At 36.1% G+C, this 23333-nt stretch overlaps 1 protein-coding gene across 1 annotated transcript in view; it reads left to right on the top strand.

Moving 5' to 3' along the window:
• The window catches only part of LOC137398366 (M protein, serotype 6-like), a 526470-nt gene extending 514689 nt beyond the window's left edge, over positions 1–11781 (top strand). Inside the window, exons 3-6 of the mRNA XM_068084474.1 lie at positions 10439–10522; positions 10883–10987; positions 11166–11240; positions 11678–11781. Coding sequence (XP_067940575.1) covers positions 10439–10522; positions 10883–10987; positions 11166–11240; positions 11678–11781 — 368 coding nt within the window. The remainder of the gene's footprint in view (positions 1–10438; positions 10523–10882; positions 10988–11165; positions 11241–11677) is intronic.
• Positions 11782–23333: the final 11552 nt, after the last annotated feature.

The raw sequence follows: 23333 nt of genomic DNA, 5'->3' as shown, positions 1-23333 counted from the left end.
CTGACAATTTCATCCGATGCAGTACAGATGCTTAGAAATCCAGCTGTTTTAAGTGATTCACCGTATCAACTTCATACCAATGCGCAGTTGCAGTACATATGCAGTTTCAATTTATACATAATGTGTAGTTGCAGTACACGTGAATTGCTGGTTTGTAGGTAATGCTTCATACAAGTAGATTGCAGTCAGCAATTTGCAGGAGTGAATTTGAAGTAGCATTAATTGTCTACCACCCACTAGAAGTTGTAATGTACTGCAAAATTACTGCACTGCAATGACAGAGTGCAGCTCTATTGCGTCACAACCCTGGTTAAAACCAAGTCTAGATTGTTTTTGTATGTGATGCGCTGTTGAAACGCCAACAACTCTCTTTTAGAAAGCAAGTGGAAATATTACCAATTGTTCTCTGAAGCAAGTTCTTCTGAATACACAAAAGTTATCCTGTTGCTTTTATCAATGGACAAGAGCAAACAATAGACCTAAGTTTTTTCGGAATGCTTAGCTGAATAGTAAGTTGGAATCACAACCCACCCATAATTATATTAGTAATAACATCTGTTTTTATTCACATATTAGGTTATTTTGGTCAACATTCTTGGTCAACAGCAAATGGCACAACAATATTGCGTTAACCTGAGCATTGAATTTGAGTTTATTTGACGATTTAAAATGGTGAAACTATGTCAAGGGGGTCTTTGTGACTCCGTTGACATCGTTTTCGACTTTGTGACTTTATTTGAATTTCAATAAAGATAATTCTACAAATACTGACTTCATACAATAAACAGAACAAACATTAACATACATACATGTACATTATGCTAAGGGCAGAATTTATCATTATTCCAACAGTCATTTTTGTATCCGATTAAGAAAAATAGCTGGTCGCTTGAAACACACATATAAATAATTGGACACAAGTACATTAAAGAAAAATAAATATTGTCAATATATTTCGACTATATATATATATATATATATATATATATATATATCCAATATATTTAGCTCTAGCATTGAGCCAGCATTCTGTTCACCACTGCTGGTGGTCACTGTCTTGTATGGCTTGGATGCTAAGTACCAAGTAGCGTTGAGCCAGCATCCTGTTCACCACTGCTGGTGGCCACTGTCTGGTATGGCTTGGGTGTTAAGTACCCATGTGGTGTACCCATCATATAGCGGTGAAAAGCTCAATGTCCCTGTTCAACAGCTGACCTTTTCTAAAATAAAGTGAAACAGAATGTATTATCACACGTTGTATATATTTTAGAGAGTTAACATTAAAATTTTATTATTATAAGGAACACTTTTTCAATTCATACTTGAATAATTGTTGACTATTTATTCATAGCATTGTAAATAAAACACATGTGTTTTATTTACAAACACAGTGTCTTCAATAAAGTGTTGAAACTCACTACCTTTTTTTCTGTTGAAACTGTTGAAACTCACTACCCCTTGGCCTGTTCCATTCCTGCGGTTTTGATGTGCAGACTGGTTCACTGGGAACTTCTTGCAGGCCACTGGTCAGCCAGTCAGTCAACTTGAGAACTATAGTCCCAAGACATGGACACATTTCCCTCCAGCTCTGAAATTTAAATGTCTTATTATGAAATAATGGGCCTCAATTAAATTCAATCAAAAATTAAATGTATAAATTATTGCGCATTTTGACAGTAAAGTGCCTAAAATAATATCAGTAGACATGTTGCACAAAATTCTTCCAAACTCCCATTTGCCATATCAAAAATCATAAAAAAACTGTCAACGTAAAATTTATTTGGTCGAATCTGGACAGGTGCTGTACCTTGTATAGATCGGGCACATGTAACGAAATTGAGGCAGTCATGGTGAATATTACTAAAACATACACTTATTTTTGTAAGAATTAAAGAGTTAATTTACCCCACTTTACAAGAACAGCGTGCATCAGTGACCTTCAGCGACTTCTCATTCTTTCGCTGTGACCGGTACGTTGTCGCCTTCACACTACTTTCTTCATCATTTTTTTCAACAGACACATTCACTGATGCAAAGAAGCTTTCATTTGCAGACTTTCTTTCTTGAATTCGTTGCCTAAGAGTTGGAATATACGGTAGAAAGCTTTCGCCAAAATCACTCGGTAAACAATGTAAACTTTGTGTAGCCGCCATTTCAGTTTATGCGTGTCGGAGGGCGACTAGTTGCTTGGTCACCTGACGAGTGGGTGGAGCTACTCTGGGACTCAGCGTCAAGTCAATTGACATCCTCGCTTTGTCCTGGAACCCATTAAGCTTGTATGTTTTGGTATGATAGTATATGCCTAAGGTTGTTCTTTGTTACACCAGTTCCATTATAAGCATCGTAACATGTATCCTTCTCACTGATATTATACTGTTGATAGACATGATCGAGGTCACCTGCTCTCATGTGTCAGAAGTCTACCAGGTAATCATTTTGGCTGTGATTAACCATCACTTTAGTGATATTCTCTACTTGACTACAAGCTCTGAGGGGTGATGGTTGAGAGAATTCACTGTGGTAAGTACAACTATTCTTTGGTCGTCAGTTATAATCAAAGCAAGAACTAGTATATACACTATTGTTTATATGGTTCAAATTCAATACAGTAGACGTTCCTATAACTTATACCTCCTATAACCTTAATTCCAGATAATATAAATAATTTATGTAAATTTTTTGCTTTGTATTACATAAAAAATTCCATATAACTAAAAGCTTCGAGTCAAGCGGGTTCACAAATTCTATTTGAATGTTAATCAAACTCGCTGCATTTGTGAAATAAAAAATGGTGAGTTTATATCATTATATCTATTATATATACAACTTACATCACATTTTAGTTCGTCGTGATAGACCGTCACATGTGTCGCCAACACAGAGAATAGGATAGCTGTGCAATTATTCATAAATACAAAGGCGATCGGTGCAGGTGTTACAGCGTCGGTCCATCAATATTAACGGCACGAGTTGGTTTTTTGTCGAAAGTTCTTTTTTATCCTAACCTTGACCCCTGAAAGCAGATAGGCGACAAACAGGTAATACTGTGCTTTTATAATAGAAATATTTTGAATATTTTGTTGTTTTGCCTAATTGTAAACATAAAATATCGGTTATTACTTTTACTTTGCAGAATACACTTTTCTGTTTATAAGAAATTGAGAAAATAAACATTGAAGATGTTTGCTCCTTATGAACCTATAATTGAAGTACTACAATAATAGCCCATGAAGCCAGCGAAATCGATCAGAAACAAGAGAAAAGTTTTCGATGCAAGCCAATCCAATAACACTGCGGTCACAATACAGCCCATAATTAATAATGTTAATTCTAGTTTTTTCCTTTTTGTATTGCCAATGGGGCAAGTTTGGCAAGATCTTGGAACGGATTAGACAATTTATTTGTATTTAACTGTTCTTATAATGTAAAATCATAATAACGTAAACGCTCATAAAGCAGATTATTCACGCTGTAGGAGTGTCTACTGTAGTTTTATCTGCATGAGTAACATAAATAGCAGATAGATGATAGGTTATTATATATTACACAAATACTTCCTATGTAGTATTCTCTAGCAGAGGAGACAACTTCAAAGCTACCATAGCTGCTCTAACTTGTACAGTATATCCATAAGACAACCTTTATCTTTAGCATCAGTCACTAGAATGTAATTGATGAAGGTATTGTCACCCTTTTGCTCCCGTCTGTGAAGCCTGGAGAAGATGTGAAGCAAGATATAGTCAAATTACTGGTATTGATGGAGTCTCTGAAGCATGGCGTTTACCATTCTCAATCAGTCAGTTTTTACACAAATTGCGACGTTGTGATCACAACTTAATAAAACAGTTCCGTAGCAGTGGGTGGTCTAGAGTTTGCTTCTATATGGAACACCCTGTTTGTAGCTCTTCAACTATAGCTTTGTTCCTTTCAAACTTGCATTATTCTGAACATCAAGTAGTGAAACAGCATAGCAGTTTGTATTAAAATCTATTTGTGTACTTCAAACTATCTAATTGAAAGTAAAACAAAGTCTTGGCATACAACTGAATTACATTTTCATTTTTACTTTTACTTTTTAACACTAAGACAGGACAGGAGGAGACAAGACAGACAGAAGCTGTAAGAAATAGTGTATCCCTTACTGTTATACTGCTTTGAAATAAATAAAAAATATATAAAATAATTTGCTGAAGCTAAGGATATACTCTAAAATATTAACTGCCTTTTGTATTAAAGCAACTCAATCTGGTTTTTAATGTTTGCTATTCATGAGTGTAAACAGTTTCATATCATCTGCCCTTTTTTGTCTCGCTCACTACACTCCTGTAGTCTATCTGCTACTGCCTGTTTCTTTAACATGGCATCTTATTACCTTCACAAGTACATTACTATTAGGTGTGATAACCTGAGTGGCAGCACAGTTAACAATTTCATTCCTGTGTTAATTTGTTAATCATGATCACTACTTCATTCTTGTTGGATATGGAGACCACCTGTTGAGAAATATCAGTAGGCTTCAGTGAGATCAGCAGACCGGTTCAAACTGATTCAAACTGACTAAGCGAGTCATTAGAAATGAAGCTTTTTACACATATTTTTGCACATATTCTCTGAACTGCTAGAAACAGTGCATGCATTTATTTGTCTGCCACATAGAGAATGCATCTAAGGAAGGTGACGCGTGATTATGAAGCTAGTACGGTGATTACTGGTGGTACTGTAAAATGAACACCTAAATTTCTTACACAATTTCTAAAAATGTATGATATATTTTTCTTCTGACCGAATGGTATAAAAAGAGTCTGAAAATAATGCATTGTTTTGTGTCCGTATGCGACTGTCATAGCGGATCAGAATATCTGAAGTGTTATAGTTTGCAAATATAAAATTACATAGATGCATACTATAAAACTATAGTTGTATCCCTAGTTCTATATGCAATTTTTATAGTGGGTTACTCATGTCAGTTCATCAGGCTGGGCATGAATGCTGGACATGAGCGCTTGTACAGATTTAATGTTCTCAAGCAGATGTACGAAGCATTTGGATTGTATTTATCTTCAAAAATCACAAATTTTGATGGAAATACCTGGAGACTAACTTCCTTTTCTGCATACTCATAGTCCTGCCCTCGGGCCATGTTTCACATGCCTGGTCTAGCATATGCTGAAACTGAAAGAGAAACTGTTATCCATTCAGTGACTCAACTTTGTCCTACAAGCAGTAAAACCATTCTGTATTTGTAGATAAGTGAGCTGGTCTGAGCAGATCACATCGTAGTTGTGATTTCATTGGTACCGCTTCATGCCTTCAAATAAAACAGGTTTAAACACTTGGGTGGTCCTTTTTGCGTGCTAATAGCTTTATAGCAATCAGTTTACACTCATCACCAGCGAAGAGTGGAAATGGCTTGAGTTGGACGGCCCTAAACCTTCACATTGAAGAAATAATACAGGTAGTACATATCGAGTATTTTTTCCTTTGCCATATACAGTATATTGTACACTATGTAACCGTACTAACGATGATTCGCAGTTGTCCTTGACTTTTGCTACTTCTCAAAAACTATGCTAAATGACCTTCAATCGTGATCTGAATATCTTTTTCTTTCTTAAATAAAATTGGTCAGCTTGAAACCATTAGATGAATTCATAAGGCTTGTGTAATATACAGTTGTTAAATCTCTTTTTAAAAGAGACACAACACTTTTCAAGATTTCGTACAGCCTAGCTTCTCTAAATTTAGACTTGTAGACAAGATTTAATATAGTTTTTCCATGTTTAGATTTTTGTTAACTTGTCTTAACAACAGGCTTGTGTTCATTATAAAAATTTCACTGCACATTGATAAGTACTCGCTGATGTTTGTATGTGAAATGCATTACAGTTGGAGTAAATTGTTGCTTGGCTATCTACGTAGTTGCATTAGCAGTCCAGAGCAGTAGTAAGTGACTCACTTCTTTTTTGACTTACTCAGAAATTGTTGTCAAGCCAGATTGAATCATTCAACAGGGCAGGTCCTGTTCACAGGCCATATTTCACAAGCCTGGTCTAGCATATGCTGAAAATGAAAAAGGAATTGTTATCCATTAAGTGATTTATCTTTGTCCTACAAGCAGTGCAACCATTCAATATTTGTAGATAGATGAGCTACTCCCAGTAGATCACATTGGAGTTGTGTACTCATTGTTACTTCCTGTAGCCTTCAAGTACAGTGACTTGTTACAGTTGGGTGGCCTTTTTGTCTGGTATTTGTCTGGTACACCGAAGTGGTCTGGGCTTCTTGTGTGGCAAAAGCTTTATAACTGTCAGTTAACATTCACACTAGAGGAGAGCGGAGACAGCTTGAGTTGGATGCAGAGAGCTGGAGATCTACTTTTGTTATGGTGAGTATCTATGTACAACATTTCATATGAACAATTTATAAATCCTGATGTATTTGCTTCATTTTTTCACTGACATCTGTACAAGGCTCAGCATAGTAGTGTTTGCTCTGAACACCTTTTGTACTCTATCATGCTCTTTTCAAACTCACTGAACACTCTAGGATTTTTAAAATATGGCAGGAAGCTATATGACCGCAATAACTTCAAAGTTATTGTTCAAAAATTATATTTAACAACAACGATATTATTATAATAACCTTTTTGATAAAGATGAGAGATTGTTCAAAACATCCTAGTCCAGGATTTCGCTAGTGCAGTTAGAATGAAAAATAGAGCTCGCATGTAAAACATTTACTTGTAGCTTAGGCATATTCAAACTTCTGAAATGTTGGAGAATGGAGAATATTATGCTGTTTTATGAGTTGTGAAGCTGATATAATAATATAGTTGATAGTAATATAGACATTTCAACTAGTCAATAGTTCAAACTATATTGAACATTGTGGATGTTTGAACTACTGAAGTAGGGATATAATGTTACTGTATTGTTACTCAGCAGCATGTAAATCATGGTTCCCATATTGGCAGTGAGACCCTGCAGTAATCTCATGCAGCAAAACAACTTGTGCTGCATGGTACAGCGGGTGGTCTGAGCTTCTTGTGTGGCAATAGCTTCACAACTGTCAGTTTACATTCATCACTAGAGGAGAGCGGAGACAGCTTGAGTTGGATGCAGAGTGCTGGAGATCTACTTTCGTTATGGTGAGAATCTATGTACAACATTTCATATGAACAATTCATAAATCCTGATGTAAATTCCTGGTTGATAGTAATATAAACATTTCAACTAGTCAATAGTTCAAATTATATTGAACATTGTGGATGTTTGAACTACTGAAGTAGGGATATAATATTGCTGTGTTCTTAGACACCAGCATGTAAATCTTGGTTCCCATATTGGCAGTGAGACCCGGCAGTAATCTAATGCAGCAAAACACTAGTGACGCTAGGCTCACACACAACTGTGTATAACTAGCATTAGTCCTGGATTTGCTTCAAATATTCATCAAATGTTTTTTTCATATAATAGACTCGCATGATGAATTATTTAAATATTGTTTCATGTGTACATTATTCAATATTATTACAATGTTAACTGTTCATTGACATTACTGGCCGGCAAACTATTCTGTAATTGGACAAGTTATATTTGCTTCAGCCAATCAAGAGACAGATTGTTGAATGAGGGGCGGAGACATTTTCAAGCTATAGAACGCATGGAGCAGCCAGCAAGCATTTCACCTACAGAGCACCTACAGGTAAGAATAACTTTTTGTTATATTAGCTTCTGTTGATGTTATACTTACTGGGAATAATAGAGTAGATGAGGAGAGACACTGAGTCAGTGTTATTATAATATAACTCTGACATTCTGAGACTATCACTCTCTACCCTGAGGAGACTCATATAGTCTATCATCTAGTGAGGTTAAGTTAAGGTCAGGAGTCTCTGGTTTCATTCCTCCGTCATTTTTGTACCTGCAAGCATTTCCTACTGTAAATATGTCATATTCCTCTTATTAATAGAATGAGGAGCTCTGAAACTGGAGTTTTTAGCTGCTTCTCTTGCCTTTAACCGGGTCAAAATCAGCTGCAGGCCACCGATTGTATTTAGTCACCAGTTTTATAGGAAATTAGTGTTTAAAGTAGGAGACTGTATGAATCTTATTGCTGTCTCCTGCTTTGTCTTTGTTAAAATTTTACTGAGTTTATTTCCATTAGTTTAACACATGAGAGAGCAAATAGCAGGAATGTTGATGCTTGATTTCCCAGCTCTGAGTATCATATTCCTAGTCTCTTTTTTATACTCTGTGAATATCCAGGGTTCACCTGCAGCAAACCTGTTATGGTTGGCAGCTTTATAAGTCATCAGCTCACCCAGAGTCAGCAGTTGAGTCGCAATTTGTCTTTATTTTTCTCTATCATATTTTACTGTGTGGAGTATTTTACAGGAAACAATGGAGCAATGGATTAGGGAATATATTAGAGCTAGGGGAGCTCCTGACATTACCTCTCTTAGGGCTGCTCTAACAACCACCCCTCCTGATCAGCTACTTCAGCTTATAACATCTATCAGAGACAGTGAGTCGTATACAGCTCTGCTATTGGCTATCTCCCGTGGCCACCCTGTAGTAACTCATATGTTACTCACTCCATTGAGAGGAATAGCAGATGAGCTGCTGTTTGAGAAGGATGAGGATGGATATACAGCTCTGCACTGGGCTGTAGAAAAGGAAGATAGAGAGTTGGTAGAGCTTATACTTCACTCTGCATCCTCTGGTAAGAAGTATAAGCTGATAGCTGTGAAGGATGGAGGGGGTTACACAGCTCTAACATTGGCTGCAGGGAGAGGATATACAGAGATTGTAGATACTCTACTGATCAGCCTGTCAGTAGAGCAACGAGTCTCCCTGCTCAACATACAGGAAATGTACCTAAACACAGCACTGCACAGTGCAGCCTACATGGGACGCACAGCAGCTCTACAGACAGTGCTGACCTCCATTCCTCCTGATAAAGTCTCTGCACTCCTCAGTATAAAGAACAGTAGCAGTAGAACTCCTCTGGAGTATGCAGAGTCTTGGGGGAGGAAAGAGACAGTAGAGCTGCTTAAGAGCTGGAAGCAGCCAGTATTAGCAGGTAGGATTATTATACAGTGTGATACCAGCTACTCACTCGTACTACTCTATTGCATAACTCTCTGCTTGTCCCCAGGGTATCTTTATAAACATACCCTGGGGAATTCCATCTACATTTTCCTTGCATAGAGACTGCAGTGGGCTGTAGAAGCAGTTCAGCTCTGTCTCTGTATTAAATGCTGTCAGTTTAGCCTCTTCTCTTCAGCCAACACTCAGCCCTTGCTAATCACTCATCACTTCTGCTCTCTCTTGGATAATTATAGTCTGAGTATTTTACATCCTTATTCAAAACTGATAGGATTAAAGTGATGTTAGCAGCTCAACACCTTGTGGCAGCTATTAGTCAGCACTTAGCTGAACTTTCTTGATTCATGAATATTCTTATTACTCACTACAGTTTTGAATAGAAACATGAGCTATTTACTAGAAGTATAGTAGTAGTAGTTCTGACAGACAGCTCTTATTGTTGTAAATATTTTTTCTATGGAGCAGCTCTTGCTAAAGATAGAATCACAATGTTTGAGGAAGCATAAAATATGGTATAGTTTTACTGAAATTTGTTAACAGTTTAAATGCAGTTTCTCAGTCTATTATTACTCACTGAGTCTGTACACTTGGTTGTAGCCTTAGAGCAGATAAGTGCAACGTACAATAGGAATGTTTTGCGCATAAGGATTTAGGCAAGAATGCAGTAGGAACTTATATAATATTTGTTCCTATCAGCCATACTAGTTGATTCTCATTGCAATAACTCCTAACATAAACTCTTAGCACTAGTTTCTCAGGCTATATTTTAACATTTGCTCAAATGGTTTTAACTAATAGCATTAACATAACACCCGCAGTACCAGTTGCTTCCTTCCACATATACCTGAGGCTATAATAAATAAGGGGAAGGGTTCCTATTCATAAGATGGTTTATCTGTTGATCCTTTTATGATAATGAAGTCTTTATCTTTACTTCGTTGTAGCCCATGCAGCCACTTACCAAAAACTTGCTACTCTCCAGGACGCTGACAAACTAAAATCAAAAGGTAGGATTTACAGTTCTTAAGCTGCTACTGGAACAGAAGTACCTGAGCTCATGAAAATATTCTTTCTACAAAACTTTATTTCTTTTTAGTTTTTAAAAATGTGTTAATTCGTAAATTTATACCAAAACTAATTTACTCCTCACCATAAACTCTTTGCACTAGTTCTGAGTCTATACTCTTGTGTTTCTCTATATCTCCTTCGCATGTAGTAACAGTACATGAGCCATGATTCATAGTTGTTAACGGAATATTGATGTTTTTACATATCCTCAATATATGAGCCATGATTGTTATATTATTATTATCATATGATTGTTTAAGCATTGACCAATCAGGGAGAGGAGCTAGCAGAGTCTAAGCAGCAGATTGGAGCCCTGCAGGAAGAAGATAATCGCAAGACAGCAGGTGACTTTTTAATTTCAGTTGAACTGGACTTTCTTCTTGTCATAAAATATGGATGACATATTTACAACTCCTTTGTATGTAGCACCTGATATGTATGCACTATCGCTAGAGTTCAGTTTAGTTCCTGCCCAGACATGTGCAGCTAGAGCTCTATAAATAGCTTAGGATGACTCATCCCCCTATCTTTTGTCTTACTTACCAGGTGGTCAGCTGATCTTGTTCAGTGTTGAGTTGGCTAGTGTTAACTCTGGTTCAGTTGCTAATAAAGCTGTCTAATTGTAATGTTACAATTGCTTATTGCTTATTATTGTAAGATGTAACAGTACCGGTACATGAGCCTTGATTGTATTGTTGTTCTAGAGTTGGCCAATCAGAGGGAGGAGTTGACCAAACTAAAAGAAGAGTTAGTGGAGTCTAAGCAGCAGATTTCAGATCTTCAGGAAGCAGATAATCGCAAGACAGCAGGTAAATTATATCTGTAGTCTGTTGCTGTGGAGAAATGATAATTGATACCCTGAGGAACTTTGCTGTACAATCACAAGTATTAACTGTAAGTATCAGTTGTGTAACAGTAGAGTCTCATAGTAGCAGTACATGAGCCATGATTTTATTTTATTTATTTTATGTTATTTTATTGTTTTAGAATTAGCCAGTCAGAGGGAGGAGTCTCAGCAGCAGGTCGTAGCCCTTCAAGAAGCAAACAATCAGATGACAGCAGGTAAAGTTTTTACACACAGTTCAACTAGTATTTGAATTTTAATATCTACATATTTACTGTTCATCAGTAACAACACGTATTCATTTACCTTCATGTATACTTTGTCTTGCTAGTTATTAACTTATAAGGTATGGATATGATGAGTATTGTTTCATCATTACTATTGGCTGGTCAGCAATTAGTTCTATTGGTTAATGCTCAAAGGGAGCCAATCGCTCAAATCTGTTTTCATGGTCGTATGAATTCCGTCTAAATTGTATTGCTATACTTAACAGACTAGACTGCAGTTTTTACAACTCCAAACCATCTATTTTAAACCTACCCTTAGTCTGAAGGATGGTTTACACAAGGTGGTTGTGAGATGGTGCAATTTTTATAGATAGAGATGAATGATATTGTTGCTTACGATAGATACTGATAAATATATGTTCCTTTAGATATGGCTGCCATGATGGAAAGACTTAACAAACTAGATATTTATCTGCGTACTCCTACTGATACAGATGAGACAGGAGACCAGCTTCATGAGCCTCAGGGCTGATACCTTTATCTTTGTTTAATTGATATCACTTGCAGTTCTTGTTTAAGATTTATAATTAAATACATTTTCATATTTATACTTGATACATGTTCTCCTCTCTACTCATCTAGCAGTGATTTTTATGAACACATCTGTTCATCATTGAACTGCACTCATGCTATATAATGCCACCTGCATAGCTTGGCAAAATTCCAACTTTCTTAGACCACCATAGAGTAACAGATGATATTCCCCACTCATTGTGAACCCTTCAATGCTTTAGAGCTGGTCTCACTGCTGCAGCTGGCCTAAAAAGGCTCTAAAGATGGCTAACAGAAACAGCCATGATTGTATAATATTAATGTAGAGTCGTAGACCATCTAAGTTGCAGTAAAATTCATCTCCAAAGATAGTGGGCATTATTGGGGAGCAAGTCGTACTAAAGGATCTCTTGTCAAGCCACGCACTGGGCTCTTATGTAAACGTATTACAAAAAGTACATTTTAAAAAAATAGAAAATGTCCAAATTGCACCAACAAATAGCACACTTGTCTGCTGTGGCCAGGAGAAGTGATACTGTATGCCAACACTAAGGCTGATGACGGATAGCCTTAGTATCGATGTCTGATCGATGACAGATAGCCTTAGTATGCATGTCTTATCTATGACACAGCCAAGTTTCTATGTCTGACTTATGGTAGGTAGCTTGAGTATTTGTTTGATCTATAATAGATATCCTTAGTATTCATGGCTGATCTATCACAGATATTTAATGAGTCATGCGTGATCTATAACAGATAGCCTAACTATTCATATCTGCCATCAACATATAATTTTTCAATGATAGATGCAACTGCTGAGAGGAGACAATTCTGATCTCATACTTTCCAATATAAAATACATAACATATAATTTAAAAAATTAAAGTTATAGCAATTGTATGACTTTGTTAAATTAATTATTATATAAATAAGATTTATTTTTGCTGTGAAGGCTATTGACATCAATAAACATGCTGTTAAAATGACTCGAAAAACTTTGCAGTAGTATTAGCTCTCGTTTACAGCAAGTAATCTGGATCTATTATAACCAACAGGTTTACATACACATTCTATGGAAGTTGACTCTTTGAAGAAGGAAATGTTAGTTAAGGGAATATGATTCCTTGAACAGATTGGGACCAACAAGAAAAACCAACAAGTTCACAGATGGTGAACATTTCACCTTTCAGTAGAGTTGCTGCAAACACTTGGAGTAACATTTATTCTGGAGATCTTCAGAACTACATTAAATAATTTTAAGATATTTTAGATATTTGGGGTGTCTATAAGATAGTTTTATATGACACTATGGTGCTGAATCACTATGATGACAGGAATAAACTCATCATAGTGACATCATAGTCATCATACCAGGAATGTTTTATTGAACCTCACATTTTGAAATATCAACCCAGTTAACTGGAGTGTTTTATTATGGGAGTTGAAAACAGAGTTTGTCACTAAAGGGTATGTCAATAAGTGATAAACATGTAAAAGGTATAAAGGTTAAAGTGTATCACTCGAGTGTCTCATGGCAAAAGTAAACATACATAATTGGCTTGTATACGTGGGAGCTCAAATACCATGTGAGTTGTTTCAGGAGTTTCATGATAACAGGCAGCAATTTGTTTGCGGTGAAACTCTGATAAGATAAACTTTCATGTAAATTGTATACATAAGGAGCTTAAAGGTCAGAAGGTGGTCGTTTAAGATGTGATAAAATGTTTGACACGCTGAAAATAACAGTGTTATCACAGATGTGACGCCAGCCAGACTCTCACATGACTAAGTACCTGTTTGGTTACAAAGTTCACTCTGTCAGCTAGAAAATTCAGTTTAATAGCTCCATATGTATGGCTGACTTGTGATGCAGAGAATCAGTTGATGCTGCTGGAGTTGTGATACCTTTGCAGTCTAAAATGCAAATATTGGTACCAACATTCTTTATTGTATTGATTTAGAATTGATCAATAAAACATATTTCAATCACTGATTCAAAAGGCAACTTAATACCCAACTATGAACACATAGTACCTTTTTGACAAAATGCACAGGTGTCTCCACAGTTATCACATGACATGTCAAAAGCTAAAAAGATCCACTACTTATATCGCAAAAATGTATTAAATGGTAACTAAAGTATTTTGAAAAGGTGATTTGTAATTGTGAAGCTGACAATTTATACAGACTAAGAAGATTAACTATTTAACAATAGAAGTAATAAGTGTGAGGAGATAATTCTTAAAGAGAGGGAATGTATTGTTATAAAAGCTATGAGTCATGTTAATATATGATCTCAGAGCCTTACTGGTAAATATTATTGTGTAAGTCAACAGGACTTTTGATAAGTATTTGAAGTGTAAGTTTGTTACTATGATGGCAACTTACCATGACTCCTGATGCTACTTCACTGTTTCAATGGTTCTCAAATAGTAATATTATTCTCTTCATAAAATGAACCATAAAAATTGAGCTATTTATTATACAGACTCAACGTAGCACCTGCTACAACATGACAAGGAAGAATCCGCGAATAAATTCGTCCTGTAGGGTAGAATAAGTATTAAAATAAATCCTTGAGATAAAATAAATATATTCTTCCCAGTGCTTCGTGGCAGCAGTCATCATATTCTTGTTTTAAAATGAATAGTAAAAATATGGAATGCTTTGCTATTCAAGTCAGAAAATGCACTTGTGGCCATATAATTGTATTTCCATAACTGATGGAGACAAAAATATGTTCTTCCCATTACTTCATAGCAACAGCCGGCATGTTGAGCAGATCTCTGATTAGCTAATCATTGATATAAACTATATACATTAGAGCTAAGTGCTAGGAGGTGTGTTGTTTGAGTTGGTGACTAAATATCTGTCGCAATGCTTGGTATTGCTTTTATCAGAGAGATGACTCCTACCAGACTCTCACATGACTAGAGACCTGTGTAGTTACAAAATTAACTGTGTTGAATAAAAAACTTACTTTTAGAGACATAAAAATACTCACAGAGATCTACAAAGATCTGTTGAGAATAGTGGGCAGTTGACAAAAAAAATCTAAAGATATAGAAAAATTGGTAAAAAATCTGTAAAAAGCATGAGTTGGTTACAAAAAGAACAGAGATATTAAAAGCATAGAAGGAATTTGAATATTCATAGAGTATACAAGTATTTCTATTGATAATTTTATTGCACAGTCAGTTGAAATATAAAATGTATAGTGTAGCTAATAAAAGGTAGAGCTAATAAATATGTAGTGCTTTGAATTACTCATATACTAAAACTAAATATGTGTTTTACATGTATTTACCTTAAATGTTTGAATTTACATATACATTAAAACATCTTGTGCTACAAGGTGACAGCTCATAGAACAGCGTATTAAGGGCCAATATGGAGTTACTGAATATTTATATGGATCACATGAAATACTAGGAAGTTGAGGCTTTCTCTTAGTCGTAAAATACGATAACCTTCTCTTAGGTTGCAGGTAATATTTATGCCAGTTGAAATACCCCAATAGAACACATGAGAACACAATGTAGAAATATATTATTGAGTGTTAGTCAGCTGTTTATATTTTACAATTTCACTGGAAAGCTAGCTCAGTAATATAGAATCTATTTCATGTAGAGGTTGAAAGGTCATGACTCTTGCATTTATGTTATTCAGTACTACAGGCTGTGCCTAAAACATCACTAAACAGTTGATATGGATGCTATGGTTGATAGAGGTGGAACGAGACACGAGACGTCTCGAGTATCGACCTGTCTCGTCTCGTATCGGTCTCGTCTCGATTTAACTATTGCCAAACTCGAGACAGGAAATAGAACTAAAGCGCCTGCGCACGGTTGTTAAAACATTGCTTCTTGCGGTAGCAACAACTCCATATATTGTAATGGATTGCGGGCAACTGCCTTTAAAGTTATACCCGGCCGTTACTACTTGTTGCTACTGATTATTTTGGCCACTGAGTCTAATCATGTAGTCCGGACAACGGCCCCGTTATATTTTAGTTCGATTCTGTGTCCTTAAAACAGATACCGGGTTGTATCTAATTACTCTTCGGATAATCCAATTTAATAAATAGAATTTTGCGGATAAAATGTCTGTATTTTGTCGTATCGTGTCTAAACACCAACTGCCCTTCATAAAATTCGGGCCTATTTTACGTATATACTACCAATCGCGGGTAAAACTTGCCCGGACACGGAGAAACGAACGAAAGGCCGTGTCGACCATAGTCCGTGTTCGGTTAACAATGACGTTTTGTTAGCTCAATATAAGAATATACATGTGCATGTATACAGTAATTAATATAATTTCATGAGTACAATTTAAATATAATTCACATACTACAGCTAATACACAAACAAAACTTAACATTAATGAAACGATAAGAATGAAAGTGTTATCGTGTGTTCTTTTAGTTGCGGTATTTCTTTGTAGAGCGACGGCTATCAGTTTCATTACACATTACATTAAAAAGTAAGAACTATTCAATAGATGGTAAAAATATACATGTACAAAGCAATATGTTTATAATAATTATGATCAATCAAGCTCAAAATTCTTAGAATATATAACTTCGGTATTTTAGAGCTGTTTGTGTCACTTTTGTTTACAAAAACTACATGCATATCACTATTAAAATGTTGTATTTAAATCGTTTACACCAGGTGAAAATTCAATTTAAAAAGAGTTTTATTAATTTTATATATACCAAGTAGCTAGTACTTGTGTAGTGAAATCATCACCAAATGCTCATTATTTTACTGTCTCGTGTCTCGAGTCTCGAATCTTTACAAGACTGTGTCTCGAGTCTCGAACTTAAAAAACCTGTCTCGTTCTACCTCTAATGGTTGATATGTGAGCTGCACAAGCAGCGCTCACGAGGTACAAAATTGAGAATACAAAGTGTATTTGGAGTCGTCTTCTATAACCAATAGTGCCAACAACTACAAAGATCGAAGTGTGTGTAAACACTAGTATTATTGAACTGCAGAACACCTGCTGTGGTTGCTAGAACAGCTGCAATTTTATTGATTTTGATATCAGTCAGTTGACATCCTCTAATTTTAATAAATTCTCACCCAGTTTCATGATATTGCCTCTGACTTATCAAGCAACATCTTGCAGCATCAGCCTCACACTGACACACTGTAAGTTTCTAATAAATTTACATCTGACACAAAGTACTCATGTTTCTACAAAGTATCATTTTAATTCATAGTAGAACTGTGGCTCCCTCTACATTAACCACTACTCCTAGTACAGCTATAGTAAGTCGGACCTATTCATTGATTCCTTGCCCATAGTACTACATCAACTCCTCGTGCTCGTAGTATAGCTGTTATTATCCACTCAATCGGTTACAGCGATTTATTGCTAATTTTAAGAATATTGGTACAGATATATTTCCTGGCAAAGCTAGTGTAAAAACTTATAACATATCAGCAAAAAGTTAATTGACTAAAAAAAGAAGCACCAGTAGACAAAATTCTACATACAAGAAGATGGCATGTATGCTAGCACAAAATTTGCAAGAAAAAACAAAGATTTTGGTGACAGCTTTCTATTTGGTTAAAAAATTGGTTTATTATAGTCAAGGTTTGACTCCGCTCGTGGGGGACACTTTCTGGAACACAGTCGATGTCTTCTCTTGATGACAACAAAATAGAACAAACCAGCAATTACAATAGCGGATGTGATATACAATAAATAGCACATGGACATCTCTGCACGACCTATGGCTGTTTTGGTTTCCCAATCTCGCAGTGAGTCCACGCCTGACAAGCGTTTCCTCTCCGGAGCCTGAGAGAGGAGTTTAGGAAAATTGAAGGGTCTAACATCTGCATAGAGTGAATGTAGAAAATCATAAACCTGGAAGAAACAAAACAATCAAATAAATATTAGCTGATGCAAGTAACTGTTGACTAGGTGTACATAACTAATAGTGGAGCAGCAGCCTACCATAAAGTGCTCAAAAAAGTGATTTATTTTATATTAGGATGGACAATATGCTGAAATAATTTTCTAGACCAGAATTTTATACTGATTCTGAATATCTAGTTTCTACACTTCCAAACTAGCCACCAGACTAATTATAATGTATTACGTGATACAATAAATTAATAATATAATTTTTATAATTTACAAGTTCGACCAGTACAGAGCGGGACTGTGATACATCAAACTAGATCCAAATTTGTAGCTGATTTCAAATATCATATAATGAGATTTCAAAAACGCATGGATTTGAATTTTTATTACATAATATTATTATGTAAGTTATATGCATAACTTGAAGTATGTATTAAATATAATTGTGAATATCACTCAATTCCATGTGTTTTTGGACCAAAATATGGAGCTTGTTCCGAGGATGTAATTGACAATTCTCTCAACTGGTCACAACATTTTCATAATGTATTATGTAATACATGAATTTAATGATATAATTTCAAATTTCGCCAGTTTATCATTTGGGGAAAGCAAAGAGGTTGCAATACATCAATCAAGATCAGAATTTGTAGCATATTTCAGATTCAATATTTATATTTTTCCAAGTTGCATAGAGTTTAACATATACACAATATTATATAACCATTTATTTGGATGAACATCCTGTCTTACATCGACAAAACATGTCTTTCATCACACCAGATGGCGCTGGGTCTGTGTCATCCATGTGATTCTGAGATTGCCATTATACAAAGTCCAGCCATGATTAGTGGGTAGGGGAGGATCAATTGTTGGCTGTGCAGCTCTACGCTATATGGCTGCTTGGTAACCAGCTCTCATTACATGCAGCCTCAGTTTATCTTGGGTTGAAGGAAGGTTAGCTTGGGAAATTCTTGAGGGAGAGCAATAAACCAAATATCTTGCTTCATTGACCTTTTCAGTTGTGTCAATATTATAAAGTCTGCATATGAGTTTCTCTATAGAGTGCTGAGTATCATCATCTACCTCAAACTCCAAGCCCAAAGAGCTTAATACGTTGATGAACTCAGGGTTCTGATTGAGCAAATTCAGAAAGGATTTCTTTCCCTTTAAATGAAATGCGCTGATACTATTACAACCGCTGAGTGCATGTAGACCTAGAAGTGCCTGGCAGTAGGGCTGTGTTAGAATACCTGATACATTTCCAATGTGTATGCATCGCATTCGTTCTTTCTTCCCACAGAAATAGTACAATTGATCTGATGGAAGCTCATGTACCAAAGATATACAAATCATAAACACATCTGTATCTTGACACTTTATCATCACCGTACAGCTCGATCCTTTGTCTTCCATGATGGACATTATATGTGCTATCATTCTTGTGTCAGCTTCCTCATGATCTGATGCTAGACTCACTATATTTTTGTTACTGGTTTTCCCATCAATTTGAAAACTGATCTTGTTGCACTTGGAAGAAAATGCTATGCATACATCAAGATCCTGTTTGATCTGTGCACTGCTCCACTCCTTACTCAAGAATGGCATAACGTATTTCCGGTACGTTTCATTGTATGGATCTGATTCTCTGAAAGCATCAATATAAAAAGCAATGAAAAACTTTCACCAATGACCACAAAAAGCCCAGAGTAGTCAGTCTATTTGGCAAGGTAATGTGTCATTGCTAGATAGCTTTATTCTAAGATAATATAAGATATACAGTATATGTTCAAGTTAGATTGATTGCAGACAAACAAAATGGCTTACCTTTGTACGGCTGGCTGTGTTGTCCTAGTGTCTTGGCGGGTGAATTCTCTGAAACATACTCTGTGGTATCTCGCTTCCATAGCTACCAAGTCAGGGTCCTGACCAATTAAATCCAATACCTTTTGTCCATCTGGCCGTCTTCTGGCGGAGTCAATCAGCAATTCTATAAAAAAGTGAATGCCAGAAATTTATGTTGATTGGTTACTTTGGAAGTAATAGAGGGCTGAGTAGGTCGTCATAATTATGCAGCTTATTTGTAACAAGACTTGATTCATCACCTGCTGTCAAGGTTTGTGCTTTGACTAGCGTATCTCTTACAGTTTTCTTTCCCGATTTCTTCAACCATTTATCTTCTGACATATGATGTACAACTGGGGTAAAAGAGGACCAGTTCCTCTAACAGTGCCAAATGACCTTGTTCTTTTTGTGGTTGTCTAGAATAAACCCATGACACAAATAATCAGTCATTGTAACAGTGCATGACTATAACATGGACGGAAGTCACCAACATACCTGCCAACTCTCACGCATTGGCATGAGACTCACGCAATCACCCCAAAGAAAAAATGAAAATATGTGAGATTTTTGCCCCAATTTCCACAATTTTACACCTACTATCATTGATACATCAATTGCCCCAAAACCAAATCTCATGCATTGCCCCACTCTTGGGTTGGCAGGCCTGGTCATCAAACACCATTTAGACTTTCAAATAAGTTAACACAAATGGGGCACAAATGACATTGCTTTGCTCTTACTAAACTTGTAAAACAATATGAACATAGAGATTTATTAATGATAAATATATAATTTATGTGTATCACAAACTCACAATGGCAATAAAAACAATGAGAAGCAACATTATTCAGTGCCCAGTGGTGAAATGGATGGACACCACAGTACCCACCTCTTCAGAGCTGACAGTATCCTCTGCTGATTTTCTCATTGTATGTCTGGCATCAGCTCTTTCCAAGAGTAACTTATTGCAGTATTTTTTGTAGCATGCATAGTGACAGACAAGGTTTGCGTATGAGTCATGTTCAAGAATGTTTGCTGCAATTACTATGTTAAGTTCATCATCCAACTCAGTTCATTTCTGTGTGTACCCCTGAGCAGTTTTTCACTGCTGTGACTCTAACCAAGGTTTCCCCACAATTTTTCCAAACAATGGAAGACATACTCCTTATCCTCCATGCTTTTTTAACTTTTAAATAAAAAAACTTGACTTGTAGCAGTAATTTCAAACAGAAAAATACTGATTCTTCAAAATTTTAGGAGTTGTCCTCTCTCAAAATAAAATCGTCCTAGAACTTCTAAATGTGACCAGTTATAGGTGTAGAAACTATATCATTGAACTCAGCATAAAATTCTGGCCAAGAATCTGATCTTACTTTATTCTCCATATTTATATAAATAAGAGTGAAAGATAGCTCTGGGCTGCTTCTCCACTATAACAGATAATCACTGTACTGACCAACTACACTCATAACAAATGGTCTTGACAATTCATTACTACTACAAATAATACTATAAGGTAAAGGTTCCCGGAATAGATCGTTTACGGTGTAGGAGCGTCTACTGTATATTAACTTTACCCATCGCACCTGATACTTGCACCTGATACTTGCACCTGATACTTGCACCTGCTATCGGATAATACACAACCTGCTTCGAGGGTCGTATTGCTGGAGACTAAACTGGCACTACCAGCTCCAAACTGGGGTGTATTTGGGTATTATGTTAGAATTAAGTAAAATACCCAACATAAAGTTTAACTTTTTGGGCCAGATTATTCCTCCAAAAATTTAATAAATTTTTATTAAAATGTTTTAGAAATATTTTTTTAAACTTATATCACAGAGTTAAATGAAATTTATCGATTCTACTCAGTTCTGTGCCAGCTGATTGTACTCATTAAAGTTTTTTTGCAATGGTAATAGAACAGTCGAGTGAATTTTTTTGTAACTAAACATCTATGCTACTAAGAAAAGTTGACGTTAATGGCAGAGTTTTCAATAAAGACTTGAGTAGCAAATATTGTGTTGTTGAGCACAACAAAGGTGTTATACGTGTAATCTGCCAATCTACAATTGCTGTATTGAAGGAATACAACATCAAACGACATTACACATCAATACATTCAGCCACGCATGATGCCTTGTTAGGCCAAGCTAGATTAGACAAACTGGAACAGATGACCCGGCAATTAAGACGCAACAAGGGGTGTTTACTTCATATAAGAAAGACTCTGAGCTTGTAACCGACCGTAGCTTCAAAGTCTGTGTATTACTTGCAGAAAAAGGGAAGTCATTTAGGGATGGAGAATTAGTAAAAAGTTGCTTGAGGATATTTACTGATTTCGCTTGTCCTGAAAAAAGGCAGTTATTGCAACAAACCAGTTTGTCTCGTTTTACTGTGGCACGCAGGATTAACTGGCTTTCGGCAACTTTTTTCTTCTTAACCAATCAGATTTCCTTCTATAATTGGAACAGGTCAGCCGAGTCAATTTATCACATTGCAGAACTGTAAGCATGATGATATTCATCTGTGTTGTTTGTCAGTGATGCCTCATGAGGCTCACTTTGAAGGCAACAAAGGTGCCTTAATTAGGTTAACTGACTATTCATCCTCAGTGCTACAGAATACTGTCCAACAACAGATGGAACTTAACAAAGAACCTGAGAGGACTGTGAGTGCTAAAGTAAAAGAAGGAGATTCATTGGCGGTTGGAGCAACTATCCACAAAAATTGCTACTCCAGACTAGTTAATAAAAGCAAGCTTGAGAAAGCAAAGATAAACTACTCAGAGGTAACTTTAATTAGCACTATCCAATCCTGCCGAGATCCTGTCATATTATGTAGTGTGTCAGGTTCTCAGTGTATCACTTTAATTCACTTTCGCACAGAGTACAGACAAACTCACTGCAGGTAAGTCCTTGAAAAGTTAGATTAAAGAAGATAAAAAATGATATCCACTTTTCCAGCACTAATTGGGTTACCCTCACAGTAAGGTGGATTTGGCTTGTGAATGCATGTTATGTCCCTGTTTTGTCATGTGGTTTGAAAAATTATCTTTATTTTTTACCACAGTTGTCAGTGGCAGATGACCCAGGAGACATTTCAGTATCCCCTCCGCCAAAGAAAACATTAAAATCTGCAAGTAACGTGAAGCTGTCCACAAGTAAGCCTGTACTGGAGAGAGTATGTGCGATCTGCGAGAAACACACCGGATACTTGTTTGTAAAATTGAAGACAGTACTTGACAAACTCATGGGAGCTGAAACTGTTCATGCAAGTGAGTTATTTGCACTAACTTGTATTTTTATTGCTATTTGGCCCAGAAAATCACATATGTTCATATATTAGGTGTAGATAACTACCGACTTATACACAAATTCGGTTTTACAATGATATGGGAATCAAATCTAGAGTCACTCATCAGATTTGAAATCTACATATGTGAGTTAGTATAAATTTAAGAGATCTTCCATCTGAAAGGAGGTGGCCACGAAATCAAAAAACTAAGCACTTTTTATATCTCGGCTGATAGCCTATGAAAAGTGTTATTAAATGAGTGAATTACATTCGTGCTCGAGAACTCAATCATCACCAATTCAAGGCATTTTTAGAAGAACTTTATTCAGATTACCTAGATGTTGTGTACTTCTCTGCAGTGCGTTGGTTGAGCCGAACTAGTACGCTGAAAAGATTTGGGAATCTGAGAAAGGAGATTGTGACTTTCATGGTTAATAAGCAGCAGGACGTTGCTTGTTTAACTGATGATGACTCAATAAATGACCTTGCCTTTCTAACTGACATCGCACA

This window comes from Watersipora subatra, chromosome 6 (genome assembly GCF_963576615.1).
Source record: "Watersipora subatra chromosome 6, tzWatSuba1.1, whole genome shotgun sequence".
NCBI classification, from domain to species: domain Eukaryota; kingdom Metazoa; phylum Bryozoa; class Gymnolaemata; order Cheilostomatida; family Watersiporidae; genus Watersipora; species Watersipora subatra.
The sequence above is the reverse complement of the archived record's forward strand: the minus strand, read 5'-3'. Positions and strand labels throughout refer to the sequence as shown.